This window comes from Salvelinus fontinalis, chromosome 33, assembly GCF_029448725.1.
Source record: "Salvelinus fontinalis isolate EN_2023a chromosome 33, ASM2944872v1, whole genome shotgun sequence".
Classification (NCBI taxonomy): Eukaryota; Metazoa; Chordata; class Actinopteri; order Salmoniformes; family Salmonidae; genus Salvelinus; species Salvelinus fontinalis.
The window spans coordinates 40979125-40995138 of NC_074697.1; the positions used below are offsets into that span (position 1 = coordinate 40979125).

Here is a 16014-nt window from a genome sequence, read left to right on the forward strand (position 1 = left end):
TCATTGTCCTTTGTTTCACATTTCCATAGAAAAACGAAAATATGTCAAGTACCTGAATAATAAGGTATTTTTTTGTGATGCCCAGGGACAGTGCTACTATTACTACAAATCGAATTATATATGTTGTCACCTGTGAAGGTAGAAACTCATATTCCCTTGTTTTGCACTTTGGAAAAAGTTTGTCTGAAAATAAATAAAAAAACATCGGGAAAATGTTTCCCATTTAAGTCAACCGTAAACAAGTTTGCTATTTTTGTTTTATCTATAAATAGACTAGGCAATGTACAAAACTCGACATGTAATTGAAAATAAAACAATTCGTGCAAGTCCTTATTAAAACATTAGCTGGCTGTTTTCACCAATTATTTATTTAATAATTTAAGCGCTCTCTGATTGGTTTGAACTCTTCTCTGGTTCAGGGCCTGGCCAATGGAGACGCAGGCTTGTTTGTGCAGCTTTCGGTGCGAAAATAAAAGCAGGAATCTGCGTTGAAAAGAGAAATGTTGATGCAAAGAAACAAAAGATTGAGTCAAGTCTACAATCTACCGTATATAGATGTTATTTGTTGTTTTGAGAATAACAACTATAGATTTTAATACAAAGACTAAGTCCAGTCAGTGGAGAGGCAGGCGACCTTGTTCGTGGTTCCAGACACGCAGGTATGGTACTGCACTTTAGGGATGCGCTACTGTTATTCTAAGGGGAGGAATCTGTAAATTCTCTACTTTGCTTAAAAAAAAATATATATCAGCTATGTTACACTGAGTGCAGAAATGCAATATTGTTTCTATTTTGTCATATCTTCGTAGCCGGCCCTGAAATGATGTCGACTGATTATCCGCGACAAAACATGCAACAATGTTTCAATTGAAACTTCTCTTAAAATGACTGTGTATAGGCCTATCAAGGACAGTATGAGTGAATTATACTATGAATTTTATGTTGTTACATGAGGTGTTTATTGTTGCTTGCAGTGCTGTTAGTTTTCAATATAGCAACTTTACTGTTACATATTGTCTTGTGCACGTGATTTAAGAGGGTGATCATCCCAATTATGTTTTTGTTTATGGTGTTTTGCTTGAGTAGCCTATACACCGTTTGCAACGCTTTCGCTGGTATCTCGAAATGTTTCAATTATTTTAGGGAAACAACAGCATGCAGTTGACTTTTTCACAGTGTCATCTTATCATGATTTTATTTTGCATTTGAGTTTAATTGAGTTTAAGAGTTTATATGTTTCATGTCCATAGGGCTATTTGCTTTGCAACGAAGTACAGCCATATTAGATAATACTGTCCTTACCTGTGTGTCCATTTATTCATATTTTTAGTAATAACATTAACATTGCGGGGAAATGTGCTGCATAATAATAGTGAAACCATAAAATGTCGTTGCTGCCAAAGGACATTGAGATTTGTGAAACTGCATGAAAGCTGTAGGCTAATTGCAGCTTTGTTGCGAACGGTGAGACTATTCCTATGCACTGCGTGCTGTGTTTACGATGCTGAACAGCTGATCTTCGTGCGAAATAAATGGGGTGGGGGTGCACGAGGCGCATTGAGAGGGATGATAGATTTCAGTCCAGCTCAGACCAGTTTACAGAGCTGCTCATTTCCCGCACCATGCTGTTATTGTTTAAGAACCTCACAAGGACACGGCGAATCAAAATATCGGCTTAATACACATTGTCAATAGTACTGAGGACCTGACCTTCACATACATAAATAAAATAACTAACATATATAGTCTAACATGTAGTAAAAAATAAAATGACTGAAATCACGAGAAAACGAATACCACCTCATAGACTAATATAGTATGCAATGCATGTCTAATGGTTAGTGGGTCTGTTGTTCATCGCTGGTCATACAATTATTTGGGAATGAATTTGACAAAATATGAATGTTTCAGGCTACATTTCGTGATACATATGCTGTGTACGGGCAACTTATCCTCGTCATTACGTTACACTATTAGCCCATAGGCACATATTGATGTCGGGTGAAGATGGCGATGGGAACAAAACGTTCTCATTGCTGAGAATCTCGCGCCGCACTGGTTCGAACCGGCTGGAACTTGGCCTCACGTGTAGTCATTCTTGGTAGCGTTATTAATATGCAGCCAATGGTAGAGGTCCAGGAAACTATCTGCCAATCAGAGGGAGTTAGTGCAGTGTTTTGGGACATGAGTAGGAGGGGTTTTGTAGTCCAGGCACGCGCATTGAAGAGCTCAGCTGTTTTGTAATAGTGAAAAATGAGTATCCTACAAAGACAAGGGAAACCCAGTGACTTAAAGGCTGATAGCTTCGTCTTCTACTGTACACATACCATAATTAGCATAAGTAGGTATATCCCACAGTATGTATTGGCTACCTCTGATGTATCCCTCACCAACTCATATACAGTTTTGTGTAGTATGAATGTCAAACAACTACCAAATGTGTCTCTTCACACTCTTAGACCTGACCCTTAATATGTATCAACGTTATCTTCCAGGCCACCAGCCCTCCTTCTTTCTACGAGCCTTGTTGTGCCCCTCTTCTCCCCGTGAAGATGGCACCCTCCCTGGCCACAGCCTTCTCCAGGCGCTGGTGGATGGCTGTGACTGCGGTCATAGAGAACCTGCTGTTCTCTGCTGTGCTGCTGGGCTGGGGCTCCCTGCTCATCATGCTCAAGTCTGAAGGCTTCTACTCCTACCTCTGCCGAGAACCTGGTAAGGCTGTGTATCATGATGCACTACAATACCCACAATGCTCTGTGTTATATATCCTGTTTTGTCACTATAGGCGGTTGGGAAATTAAGACAATTGGTCTGATTTATACAGTATAACACTATTCCAGGTGCTCAAAGTTATTTTACGTTTTAGGCCATTTTTATTACAATGAATAGGAAACCCCAAAAAGGGAATACCGTTAATACATGTGTTATAATGCAAGTATTGTAGATGTGAGAATGATGGAAGGTTTTTGTTGCTTTAGTGAATGCCTAGTTTATGTTGCTTTAAATACTTGTTTTCATTGTGACATTTGGCAACATTTGTTTTTATAGCATTTTTTCCCTATACCCAGTATTGGGGGGAAGGGAAAGGGGGATACCTAGTGTAATCAACTGAAACGTCTCTTCAGCATGTGAGACAGGTGAATGGGTATCACTTGGGCTTGGAAGGTCTGACAAAGATTGAGTGTGTTTTAAGCTATCCTACTTATTATGCTTATTTCATTCAGAAACAAAAGGTGTTTCTATTTCACTACTGTGAGACAAAGAGGACTTTACGTGTCTGTGTAGTTTTAATTCAATCGCGTTTGTTGGACTGGTGCAACACTTCAATAGTGCTCTTTAGAACAATACCATAAGTTATTTCATTGGGGTTTACAATAGAAGGATGTGATAGAATGTTCAGAGCAAATGGATGTTCTGTGGGTGAGGATAGGATGAAGGGGTGGGGGGTTTCTAATCCAATCACATTGAGCAGAGGAATTGTATGAGTTTCCACTTACATTTGACATGATCAGTTCCTCCTGAGGGGCTTTGTCTGCTTCAATGCAAATGTAACCAGGGCCATATTCACAAAGAGTCAGAGTAGGAGTGCTGATATAAGATTAGTTTCTCCTTTTAGATCATGACTAAGGTTACATAGACAGGGAGACCTGATCCTAGATCAGCACTTCTACTCTGAAATGCTTTACGAATACAGGCCCAGAGCAACTACTGCAGAATATGACATAATTGAGGTTTTTGAACAGTTTTTTGATGATGTTGCCATAAAGGACAGCACCTATATAGCCTGGCTAGTGTTGAAAGTGTGTGAGAGGGATTTATTATATCATTGTCCAAAACACTTGCGTTGTTTCCAGCCCAGCCAAAGTTGAGCTTTGAGACAAAAAACACATCAATAGCAGTCAGCCTGTTTAATAAGCCTCTAATGCAGCTATGATTCAGAGCTCTCTCTCTCTCTCTCAGTGGGGATTTGATGGTTCCACTAAATCATCCACATCACAGAGAGGATGGATGAAACCATGGGGGGGTGGGATGAAAGTACCAGGTACATTTCCAGGTGCTCATAAGGGCATCTTTTGTTTTGTTGGTTTATTTGCATCTAAATGCTACAGCAAACCGGTGACTTGGATATTTCTCCTCTCTCGCTCTGTCTTTCTTTCTCTCTCTTTCTCTCTCTCCCTGTTCCCATAGTCTATGACTCATCTGTCCTCCTTTGATCTTTCAAATACACAGACACTTAGGGAGGCAGTGGGCCGAAAATACATCATCATTATGTAGGTCGTAATGTAATATCATTAGAACATGGCCTGTGATGGACTAGAACATATAATAATATCATTAGAACATGGCCTGTGATGGACTAGAACATTTAATAATATCATTAGAACATGGCCTGTGATCGACTCAAGAGTCCTCTGATCATCTGCCACAGTGTTTTCTATTTTCCAGGCAGCATTTAACATGTGAATAAGCCTTTTTGTTTATGCAGATCAGGTCAGTCTTGACGCTCTTTCATCCTTGCCTTCTCGTATGTTTTAAAAGATGAACGCTTTCAAAGGATATCTGTCAAACAGATTGCTGAGAGTCCTTTATGTGTTTGGTGTCATGGTGACCTCGGTCCCCATATCATTGGTTCCGCTGAAAGGATCTGAGATTGGACCGTGGGCTGCTTCTGTTTTGGTTCCTCACCTATCTGCCAATGAAAAAGTTTGTGGTTAGGCTGACATTGTGAAGTGTGAGGCTCGCATTCCTCCCATATGCAACACCGTTGACTCCCAGTCCCTTCACCTCTGTCTCTCCGGCAGCTCTTGTGTTTCGTCACAACAACTAAACCGTCATCATTCCCCCATTGCATTTATCTTGGTAGAGTCTGTTAGTTTAACACTGTAAGGTGTGTACTGTTGACATAGTTGGGTTTACACTCAGTTTAGCTAAGGCATGGTTCACTGACAACGTGGACAGAACATATTGTACGGGAAATATCAAGCCTCTTTATTTTTAGTATGAAGCATCCAGTGCCAGTACTATTAAAACTTAATTGACACTTTTTATTTTTATTTAACCTTTATTTAACGAGGCTGCCAACAAAAAGAATAGAATACATTTTTTTCTGTAATGGAACCTGGAAAAGCATGTTTCATAAATCTTTCATCATCATGTGTGGTGTCCCCGTCTTTGACCCCGTTCCCCCTCCCCCTCCTGTGATTTAAGGTCAGGTCTATGGCAGGGGCACATAGTTGGAGTGTCTGTGTCAGTGTATAGGCCCTATGAGCCCTGTGGCACCTCATGTCGCTAGCTACTGGCAGGAAACACGAGACCCTAGGGCCAGTGTGGAATGAGTGTTATTTCAGCAGAGACTTGAGAGAGCAGAGCGGACTCCCCGCTGACACCTCACCCACCCTGTGACCGTAACCACCTCCTTGACAGAACTCAGCCTTACCAGCTTCCTTAAACTAGTCTGGTCACAGATCTGTTTGTGCTGTCAACCTTTGTTTGGCTTGATCATAGGAGTTGCCAAGACAGCACAAACAGACCTTGAGCAAGGTACTTAACCCTAATTTGCTCCAGGGGCACTGAACTACTATGGTTGACCATGTAAAAATCACATTTCACTGACTGCACCTATCTGGTGTATGTGACAATAGAATCATAGCTATTTATTTTTTTATCTGGCACCAGGCTAGCTTTTCCAGCTATTTGAATCAGTGTTGTGTCATTGTAATTAGCGCTCAGTAACAGTGGGATGTTTGCGGTGTTTGGGAGGACATTATCTGGAGCTGATGAATCTTCTGTCTGCTCACTGCTTTGAAATAGATAGTGCTTTAAAGGATTATGATTCCGGAAAATACTGTCAGCTGGTTATCTCTGGTTATCTCTCTTCCTCTGATGAGTTAACGCGAGGAAATGCAGACGTTCTACGCCGATGGCAACCATTTTCTGGCAACAAAGCTAGTCCGCCGGATTCTGTCAGTCGTTTACATTTATCACTGATAGAGTGATCGGGTCAGACGCATTGAGATTGATACGGCATCTATGGACATGAGTAAGAAACACATCCATTTCCCACTGATGGATGATCAGGTTAAAGATGACAAATATCACATAATGTTCTTATTATGTTGGTGATGTAATAATCTTGTTAGAGCATGGCCTTAGAGTCTGAATGTTCTTATTCAGACTCTAAACTACAAGGAAGAAAGCTGCAGACACATAGTAGCTGGAAAGCAGGGCCCGGGCTAGATAAATGCGGAAAAACACTTAGGAAATCAATTTTTCTTTGAATATTGTACGTTAGGTGAACTGTAGTATCATAGCAGTGACGTCAAAATCATTTTCATATGATTTCATTGGCTCCGGATGTTCTGCGAGTCATTAGAATCATGTTGTAAAACCTCAGAACAGAGAAGTGAAGTGTTTTGTTTGAAGGCGTTATGAGGTCTTTGTTGCGCTAACACAGTGTTTGTGCTTCGCGTCACTCAGGGCGCTTCCCTTATTGGCTCAGCAGCAGCAGCAGCACAGGCTCACGTTGTCTAGATTGCTCAGCAGGAAGAGCCCGCCAGGCAGGCCCAGCTGCCGTTGGCCTTCTGCTAACCTATGTGTTAACTGCCATCTACCATGACCTTTAACCTACATATTATATAATACAGCCATGTCTACTCACAGCCTCACTCTCAAGAAAACAACAACCTGCTTTTCAAGACTGCTTGAAAAAACCTCTTAGGAATTCACTTTGGGAATATTTGGGGGTGCTAAGGGGGTTGGGTTGCCATGGACTTGCCTTGCTTTGGGGGTTCAGAGTAGCTTGTTGATCCCAGCAGTTTGGTTGCAGTATCTTTCACTGAGTTTTTTCTGTTTACCTGACCTGTCCATGGCTCACACTGTCTCAGGAAACAGACACAAATGAAACAGAAATAGACACGTGCTGTTGAGATGGATTACTTTTCAAGACGTTTCCTCTGAAATCAATGGCCTCTGGTGAGGGAGGACGTTTCTTAGAACACTTGCGCAAGAAATGCTGCGATCCATCCCCAAACAACCCTCAGAAGCATTTCATCATTCAGGTGGTCCATGATGTTCTCCCAATAGGCACATTCTATCTACTCAAACTAGAATGTAAAGTTTCGGAAGAAACTTTAGTGTGATTGTTTCATCTATGGGTCTTCTGATGAAATTAACATGACTGTCTTTTCCAATCCCTCCTTGACGGTCGGATCATGCCTAATTTCTCGACCGAAACATCAGGAATCCCTTTTTAATGTATGTTTTTAATGTCTTCTATGCATGATGTTAAATCTATTTCCCTCTGGGACCATAAAGTTGAATTTGAAGATTCAATTAAGTTCTCTTGTGCCTCCAGGTAACAGCACCAGTCAGAACCAGTCTGAGACAGTCCAGGTTGGGGATGCGGAGGGGATCACCCAGAGTCCCGTGGTGGAGGAGGATTACCTCCAGATGAACGGCTGGCCCATCTGTAAGGACCAGGATGAGATGCTGAACCTGGCCTTCACCGTGGGCTCCTTCCTCCTCAGTGCCATCACCCTGCCCCTGGGCATTGTCATGGACAAGTATGGCCCACGCAAGCTCCGGCTGCTCGGCAGGTAAGAGAACGGAGACAAGGTAGTATGTACAGTTGCGGCCACTATCATTTAAGCTAAGGTGTTGGGGTGACAGTATCTGTACCTGGGTTCGAGTCCCGGCAGGGGCTATACCCAGAATCAGCTATATTGGTGTCAGAAGTGGGATGGCGCCCGGTATTGTCAGAATAATTGCAGCACTGCACATGCAAACACGGCACTCTAAAGTTGAATTGCGATTGTCACAAAAACCTCAAACTCGGTACAGGGTTTAATACTTTTTAGTGGCCGCAACTTCCTGCTGCAGATGTTTTTATGTTCTGTTTCTGACTTGGCTTTGGTGTGTCGTCGTATGAATAAACCTTCCTCATATTCAACCTTTTCTGTTATTTCAGTACCTGCTTTGCTTTCTCCTGTATCCTGATCGCTTATGGATCGAGCGACCCCAAGAGTATGCATATTTCTTCATTCTTTCTTTACTCATGTTCTATTCGAGTATGTATGTCTGTTCCGTCCCATCTCCGTAACACATGTGTTTTCCCTGTACAGATCTGTCCATCCTCATATTCTTTGCTCTGGCACTGAACGGGTTCGGAGGAATGTGCATGACCTTTACTTCCCTCACGGTAAGTGGTGTCTTCTCCTGTACTGCAGGGAGAGGCTGGGGAGGGGGACCGAGGGGAGTGAGCGAGGATGCATGTCTATGGCGGGAGTAGGGAAGGGAGCAGAGAGCGGTGGGGATGGGGACAGTTGTGAGGAGGGGGGAGTGCGCTAGGGTGGAATAGGGAGTAGGGAGACAGGGGAGCGGAAAGAGGAGTGGGGATGGAGAGGGGAGCGAAGAGAGAGGGGTGGGACATGGTGATGTCGTCAGCATGGAGAAAGTGCTGCGTCACAGGGAGGCCACATGCAGAGGGAAAAGGAGAGGGATGGAGAGATAGAGTGAGAGAAAAAAAGAAAGCGAGACAGACCCTGCATTACAAATCTATTATTCAACTGTGCTCTGGTCCAACTGAGAGCCAAAAAAAGACGCCTCCTCATTACTTATTCATCATCCTGACAGAGCCCTTTGATTGGGCAGGCCCAGAATGCCAGGGTTCACTGGCAGCTAGACTAAATGTTCGGACGTGTTTCACTGACACAATAGTGTTTACAGATAACGTGATTTCATTGTTTCATTGTTTATCTGTCCCTAAACACAGACAAAGAAACTCACAACAAGCACTTTGAGAGAAAAGAGACACACTGTATGCTGAGCTGACAAACAGGAAGTAGGAAGTCAGTCACACTTAGCGCTGCTGGGGTTCGTTTAACCCATCCCTGGCAGTTTCCTGCCCCATGGCCTCCCCACCACCCCCCACTGCAGGGGCTCAGAGGGGCTCTGTCTGTCTGTCTGTCTGTCTGTCTGTCTGTCTGTCTGTCTGTCTCACACACACACACACACACACACACACACACACACACACACACACACACACACACACACACACACACACACACACACACACACACACACACACACACACACACACACACACACACACACACACACACACACACACACAGAGAGAGAGAGAAGCTGCCCAACTGGTTTCTTCTGCCCCCCACTCCCACACTGTTCGTGCTGTTTTAATCTTCTCTGGTTTAATTCATTCCCCACGCAAGCATGCCTGAGCCTGTTCTGCTATAGCCGTTTAGTTCCCTCGCGTGTGTGTGTGGGTGCGTGTGTCAAGGAACTGGTCTTTGGTGTTGTTTCAGCTGTTCTGTTGCAGTAACCTCACCATGGTAATTCCTTGCTCTGACTAACAGTGTGTTTTACACTGCTGGTCCGGGTTCCGGTTGTTTTTGTACAGCCGGACCTTTTTCTTCCAAACTTTCTTCTTCTTCACTCTCCTCCCGGGTGTAGGGGTCAAAGGTTGTCACAGAGGATTTATTTTTATTTTTAATTCAAATGTAGCCTTTTTTGCACAAAAGCCAGATGGATACATTGTATCTCATTCAATCAGTCTGAACTCATTAAGTTGGTCCCCTACAGACAGTTGTGTTAAGGTTTATTCTGCATTCAAATTCGTCTGGATTGTAGATTTACACAAAAGGAAAGGTATGCAACATGATACCCCTTTTCTTTGTTTCTATGTGTTCTCTTCTTCCTGGCTCTTCTAATTTTCTGAAAGGGGGTGGTTTGGCAGCTTGCCTCCTCACTCCTTCCCTCTCTCTATGATTGCACACTCAGCACTCTGTGTCCGAGGCGGTACAGCTGCAGAAAAACAAGTGGAGGAGAACCCAAGGCGGTAGAAGAGGGCTCTCCTTTACACACCTCTGTTTTCTATCAGTAAACTGCCTAGCCTATCTCTGTCTGCCCCCTTCTCCGGTTACCAGCAGCAGGCTGTCTGTCTCTCCCTCTCTCTTCTCCGTCCCTCCCTCTTCCCTTTAATATCTTTGACCTCAATCTCTCCTTCAGTCCGCTATAGTATTAGTAATCACCACTGCGGATATCTCCTAACCATCCTCTATCCATCTCTCTCTCAACCAGAACCCCCCCCAACCCCTCTCTCCGCACTCCTCCCACATATACATACACACACACACATGCATACATACACACACAGCGCTCCTCCTCTTGTACATTGCGACACTTGTTATGATTATTCTATTATCTCTGAGTCATGTTTTGCATGAAACACTAATCCTTTCTATTTTAGGACTTCTTCATTGGTCCCAATCCCTCTCTGGGATCTGTGTCACTAGGTTCTAGGGGGGAATTAAGTTTCAGTCTGGCTCGATAAACCTAGGTGTTTATATACTGCTTCCTGGCACTTGGAAAGAGAACGACGGAGAGAGGTAGAGAGATGAATGTCAAAGGTGAAGTGAACTGGTGCTAGTCCCAGATCTGCATATGATGTTCTCTTGCCAGGAAAGCACAAACAGATCTTGGACCAGGCTAGACTAATGATAGCACCTCTCTACTCAGACAGGGTCACCACCACATACACTGACCCCCCCCTGCCTGTAAAATGTCCTGCCATCAGATGTTTACTTGCTAACTGGTGCTTAATGACACTAATAGACTGTGGAGGCACTGATCTCAGGGTCATGTTGATTGACTTATTAAAAGACCGTCAACTGCTGCACATTATGTTATTTTCACCATGCACTTAGCTTTAGGTTTGATAGGGGTGGATAGGGATTGACAGCAAGGCCAGAAATGCAAAACAAAGTGTTGATGAGAACGGGAGAGAGAGAGTGGTAGAGTGATGGCACAGAGACGGATATATTCAGGCTGGTGTTGTCCGCGTGTGGTCGTCAGGGACACAGCATGTTGACTCATTTTATGATGGCGTTCTGTCCTGTCAGGATTGGACCGGTTTGTACTGGTTTCCTTTGGCTGATGAGAACCAGTCCAGTAAGCAGTGAAGCTTTTTACGCAACAGCAGCGCCTCTTCTCTGTTTCCCCCCTTCTGTCAATATCCTCCTTGTCTGTTCTCTCTGGCCTTTGTGCCTTAGAGGCTTTTAGTTATTCCACTCTTTCACTCTCCTCGTTTCTCTCCCACTTTTGTCTCCCTCTGTCTCCGTCTGCTGCACTCGAGATAACGGTCATTGCTGCCGTCTCACAGAAGAATCAGATGAACCCAGGCTAGGGTTTGTTTTTCAAGTAGAACTACAGTGCACACATTTGAGACACACATGCAATCAATCAATCAATAAAATATATTTATAAATCTCTTTTTACATCAGCAGATGTCACAAAGTGCTGATACAGAAACCCAGCCTTAAACCCCAAACAGCACTTCTCCTTGTTAGCAACATTTTGATATGGAAAGTGTAGAATGTGTAGTATTTACTTAGATACGAATAGGATAAGACTGCTTCCCTTAATGGCTTTAGAGAAGGTATTCCCAAACTGGGGTATGCACACCCCCAGGGGTACGTGCAGTGCCGTCGGTGGTACGCCAAATCAAAATGTGATTCACATTTGGAAGATTTAAAAAAAAATTATTTTATTTTTTTCTTCACATTTTCAAAAAGTCCATTTATATTCTCCAACGGGGCTATACATTTGATTGAGTTTTTTTTGCGCCTGAGTAGCCTCGTTTCACTGCCAAAATAAAATTAAACCATCTAGTGTCCAGCGAAATAACAACACAATGTCAAATACAGGTAGCCTAGTCAAATAATTAACATCCAATCACATTAACCGTTACTCTCTCGTGGGAATTCCACTAACGGTCCCTATGTAGCCAAACATAGCTGCTGTTCATGTTGGTGTCTGTACTGATGGCGCAAAAGCCATGACAGGGAGACATAGTGGAGTGGTAACGCGTGTGCAAGCAGTTGCTCCCGACACCACTTGGGTACACTGTAGCATCCACCGAGAGGCTCTTGCTGCCAAGGTGGATACCTGACAGCTTGAAAGACATTTTGGGCACTACAGTGAAAATGGTTAACTTTGTTTAAGCAAGGCCCCTGAACTCTCGTGTATTTTCTGCACTATGCAATGATTTGGGCAGCGACCATGTAACGCTTTTACAACATACAGAAGTGCGCTGGTTATCAAGGGGCAAAGTATTGACACGAGCTTAAAGTTTTCTTTACTGACCATAATTTTCACTTGTCTGACCGCTTGCATGATGACGAGTTTCTCACACGGCTGACCTATCTGGGTGATGTTTTTTCTCGCCTGAATGATCTGAATCTAGGATTACAGGGACTCTCCGCAACTATATTCAATGTGCGGGACAAAATTGAGGCTATGATTAAGAAGTTGAAGGTCTTCTCTGCATTAACAAGAACAGCACACTGGTCTTTCCATCATTGTATGATTTTTTTGTGTGCAAATGAACTCAATCTTACGGACAATGTCAAATGTCATATAGCGAAGCCATGAGTGAGTTGGGCGCTCAATTACGCGGGTACTTTCCCAAAGCGGATGACACAAACAACTGGATTGTTATCCCTTTCATGCTCTGTCTCCAGTCCACTGACCGATATCTGAACAAGAGAGCCTCGTTGAAATTGCAACAAGCGGTTCTGTGAAAATTGAATTGATTCAGAAGCCACTGCCAGATTTCTGGATTGGGCTGCGCTCAGAGTAACCTGCTTTGGCAATTCACGCTGTTAAAACACTGATGCCCTTTGCAACCATGTACCTATGTGAGAGTGGATTCTCGGCCCTCACTAGCATGAAAACTAAATACAGGCACAGACTGCGTGTGGAAAAGTATTTTTCACTGAGACTCTCCAATACAAACCAACATTGCAGAGTTATGTGCATCCTTTCAAGCACACCCTTCTCATTAACCTGTGGTGAGTTATTCACCATTTACGATGACCAAATAAGGTTCTATATGTAAATAAAGAGCAAAATTATTGATTATTATTAGATTATTATTTTGCCCTGGTCCGATAAGAGTTCTTTGTCACTTCACACTCATTCTTATGTTTAATAAATGTATCGTATAGTGTGTGTGTGGCAGGCTTACAATGATGGCAAAAAAACTACATTTGAGAGTGCGCTGACCCTGGTCCTAGAGGAGGTTGAATGTTTGAAGGGGTACGGGACTATAAAAAGTTTGGGAACCACTGCTTTAGAGGATCACTGCTTACCACAGGCATTATTTACTGTCTGCAAACATCACTCAGCATTTCAGATAGGGATTTTCTCAATCGTCTCAAGTGATAACTACTAGCACCTAGCCTAGTGAGTGTATGAAAGTGTATTGTAGACGTTTTCTTATCTGTTCAGGGCACAGACACGGCACTGGCTGCAGTTTATAGATCCGGAGTGATCAGCCTGTATTGATTAAAGACTCCGGGATTGCCCATCAAGTTGTTGCTCCCCCACAACAACATAGCAACCTTGTTTAGCTTCCAGTACATCCTATGGAGTTAGATGCTACTCATAGTCCAACACTCTACAAACAGACTTTTATCTTTTATCTCCATGACTGTTCCAGATCCCATAATGGAGCCAAATAGAGATTGGTAGGTGAATGCAGTCACATTTGTATTGACCTTGCCTTTTCGGCTTGGCTCTGTGCCCCAAATGGCACACTATTCCCTGTATTGGGCACTACTTTGTACAGGGTCCATAGGGACTTGGTCAAATGTAGTACACTAGGCAGGGAATAGGGTACCATTTGGGATGCAGACAGAGACAGTATTCATGAAACAGGAAGAGGTAATGTCTCAGGTGAAGAGTTGGCCAATCATTAACCAGCCCTGGGTTGTTGGTTCAGTAGGCAAGCATTGTTCAATGCTGCAGAGAGAAATGTCATTATTAGTGCTGACGTCCTTATTCCACATCACATAAAGTATTTCTATCAATGTTCTACAACGTAGCGCCCCAGGCTTTTTTTCTAGGTGTACACAGATCCTGTTTCCCAACATGAGCCTCTCCTCACAAGCTGTACGTCTACCTCCTTCATTACGCTGACAGCTGGATATCCTTCTTATTATGTCATAGTTATAAGACATGATTATGTGGTTTGTTTCTGCACGTGAACAAGATCGAGGAATCTTGTTTGAGGCGGTTTGTTTTGGGAACCACCACAGTAACTCTCAGTCAAACTGACTTCAGACCACTAAAACTAATGAGGCACCTACAGAAATTGTAGCATTTAAGCTGGGAGCTGGCTTGGACCTTCAGATAATGTTGATGTTTTAGGCTCTACCTTCTGTTGACAATTCATTACCCCCCCCCCCCCCCCCCCCATGTCCTTAATTTGATCAAAGGCAGGTGAACTCGTTCCATTACATCCAAACCTGGTAAACAAAAATATTAGCAGAACAGACAGACAAAGGGTGACTGGGATATATGTTAGTATCTTTTTGGGGCTGATCTTGTCTGTCTGCTTGTCTGTCTGTCTGGCTGTCTGTGACTGACCCAGTGAGGTCATTGTGGTCATGTTATAGTCAGGTGACACACTGACAGTATGGTGGTGACAGATAAATAGGTGAACTGAGGAGAGCAGAGCAATGGAAAGCACATCATATAGCCTCGTTATTGTTATGTCATTTTCTTGTTACTTTTTTGTTTTATTCGATTTTTTTCCTTTAGTTTATTTAGTCAATATTTTCTTAACTCTATTTCTTGAATTGCTTTGTTGGTTAAGGGCATTTCACGGTAAGGTCTTGTGACAAATAAAATTGGATTTGATTTGAAATCCCTGGCGACACTCGAGCACATTATTCAACATATTCCGTATGAGTTTAGTCCAGTGCAATTCCACAGCCAACACTGCTGATTGAAGCTGTGCTAAGCGGAGGTAGGTAGGGTGCTAGGAGAGATGGTGGAGGGGTAGCCTTGCATAAGACCAGTGTTTCTCTCCTCTGTCTGCCAGCCTGATAATATAGGCACACACACACATGTTTGTTTTACTATCCTTGTGGGGACCAAACAATTGATTCCCATTCAAAATCCTATTTTTCCTAACCCTTAACCTAACCATAAAACCCCTAAACCTAATCCTAATTGTAACCATAACCCCTAAGCCTAAAATAACCTTTTTCCTTGTGGGGACTGGCGAAATCTCCCCACTTCTGGTCCTCACAAGGTTAGTAAAACCAAACACAAACACACATGAACACACAAACACCTCTTCTTATCCTGCTAACTAGGCACCAGTGCTGAGTTGCAGTAGAGCTTTACTCACTCCTACTGTAAGTGTCACAATAGAGATGTTTCCAGCTCATTTCACTTCCCCAGGAGGACTGGAATGTGATTGTTAGTGTAGAGGTTTTGATTCTGCCGTTAACCTTTGCTCCAATTAGTGGTCGAAGGTAATGACGTCTGGGGAGGCCACGGCACGGGGTGAGAGATTTCCTCCGCGGCTCTAACAAGCAGGGAACCTGTGGTGAGGGTGGATGGACGGATGTGCCATGAAACAGTTATGTTCAGGAGTTGTTGCGCTGGTGAATGGCTCAGTCAGTACATTTTTGGTGTGTTTCTGTCAGTGGCGTTTTTTGTTGTTGTTCTCCCTCCATTTCCCTTCCCCGACTCTGTCATAGAGATATGGAGGGCTGCCTAGTCTGCCAGACAGATGTTGCTCTCCCCTTTTTTAATTGTTTCTTCCTCTGTCTCTCTCCTTCCCTTCCCTCCTCTCTCCCTCCTTCTCTGCTCAAGGACAGTTGTTTACAGTTAGGAGTTGAGTTGGGAACAACCTGTGCTCTAACCTCAAGTAGAGGGCTAAATATGCAAGCTGCTCTGGACTTTCTCTCACCGCCATAAATAGTGTGGGGGAAGCATCACCAAGACTCCGCCCACATTACTCATTCCCATGTCAACAACCTCCAAAAAACATATTCAGGATTTCCTAATGTGATGTCATGCCTTACATTTTTGGAAAAGTGTTTTTGTTTAACGCGTGTGTGTCTATGGCTATGCATGTGTTTTTACACAAGTGAATGCATTGATCTGATTTAAGCGTGGCCTAATCATATATCCTGT

General features: G+C 43.3%; 1 protein-coding gene across 1 annotated transcript in view; it reads left to right on the forward strand.

Annotated features, from left to right (window-relative positions):
- The first annotated feature begins 425 nt into the window (after positions 1-425).
- The window catches only part of LOC129832292 (large neutral amino acids transporter small subunit 4-like), a 26924-nt gene continuing 11335 nt past the window's right edge, over positions 426-16014 (forward strand). Inside the window, exons 1-5 of the mRNA XM_055896244.1 lie at positions 426-659; positions 2496-2712; positions 7355-7595; positions 7967-8022; positions 8121-8197. Coding sequence (XP_055752219.1) covers positions 2553-2712; positions 7355-7595; positions 7967-8022; positions 8121-8197 — 534 coding nt within the window. The 5' untranslated portion in view covers positions 426-659; positions 2496-2552. The remainder of the gene's footprint in view (positions 660-2495; positions 2713-7354; positions 7596-7966; positions 8023-8120; positions 8198-16014) is intronic.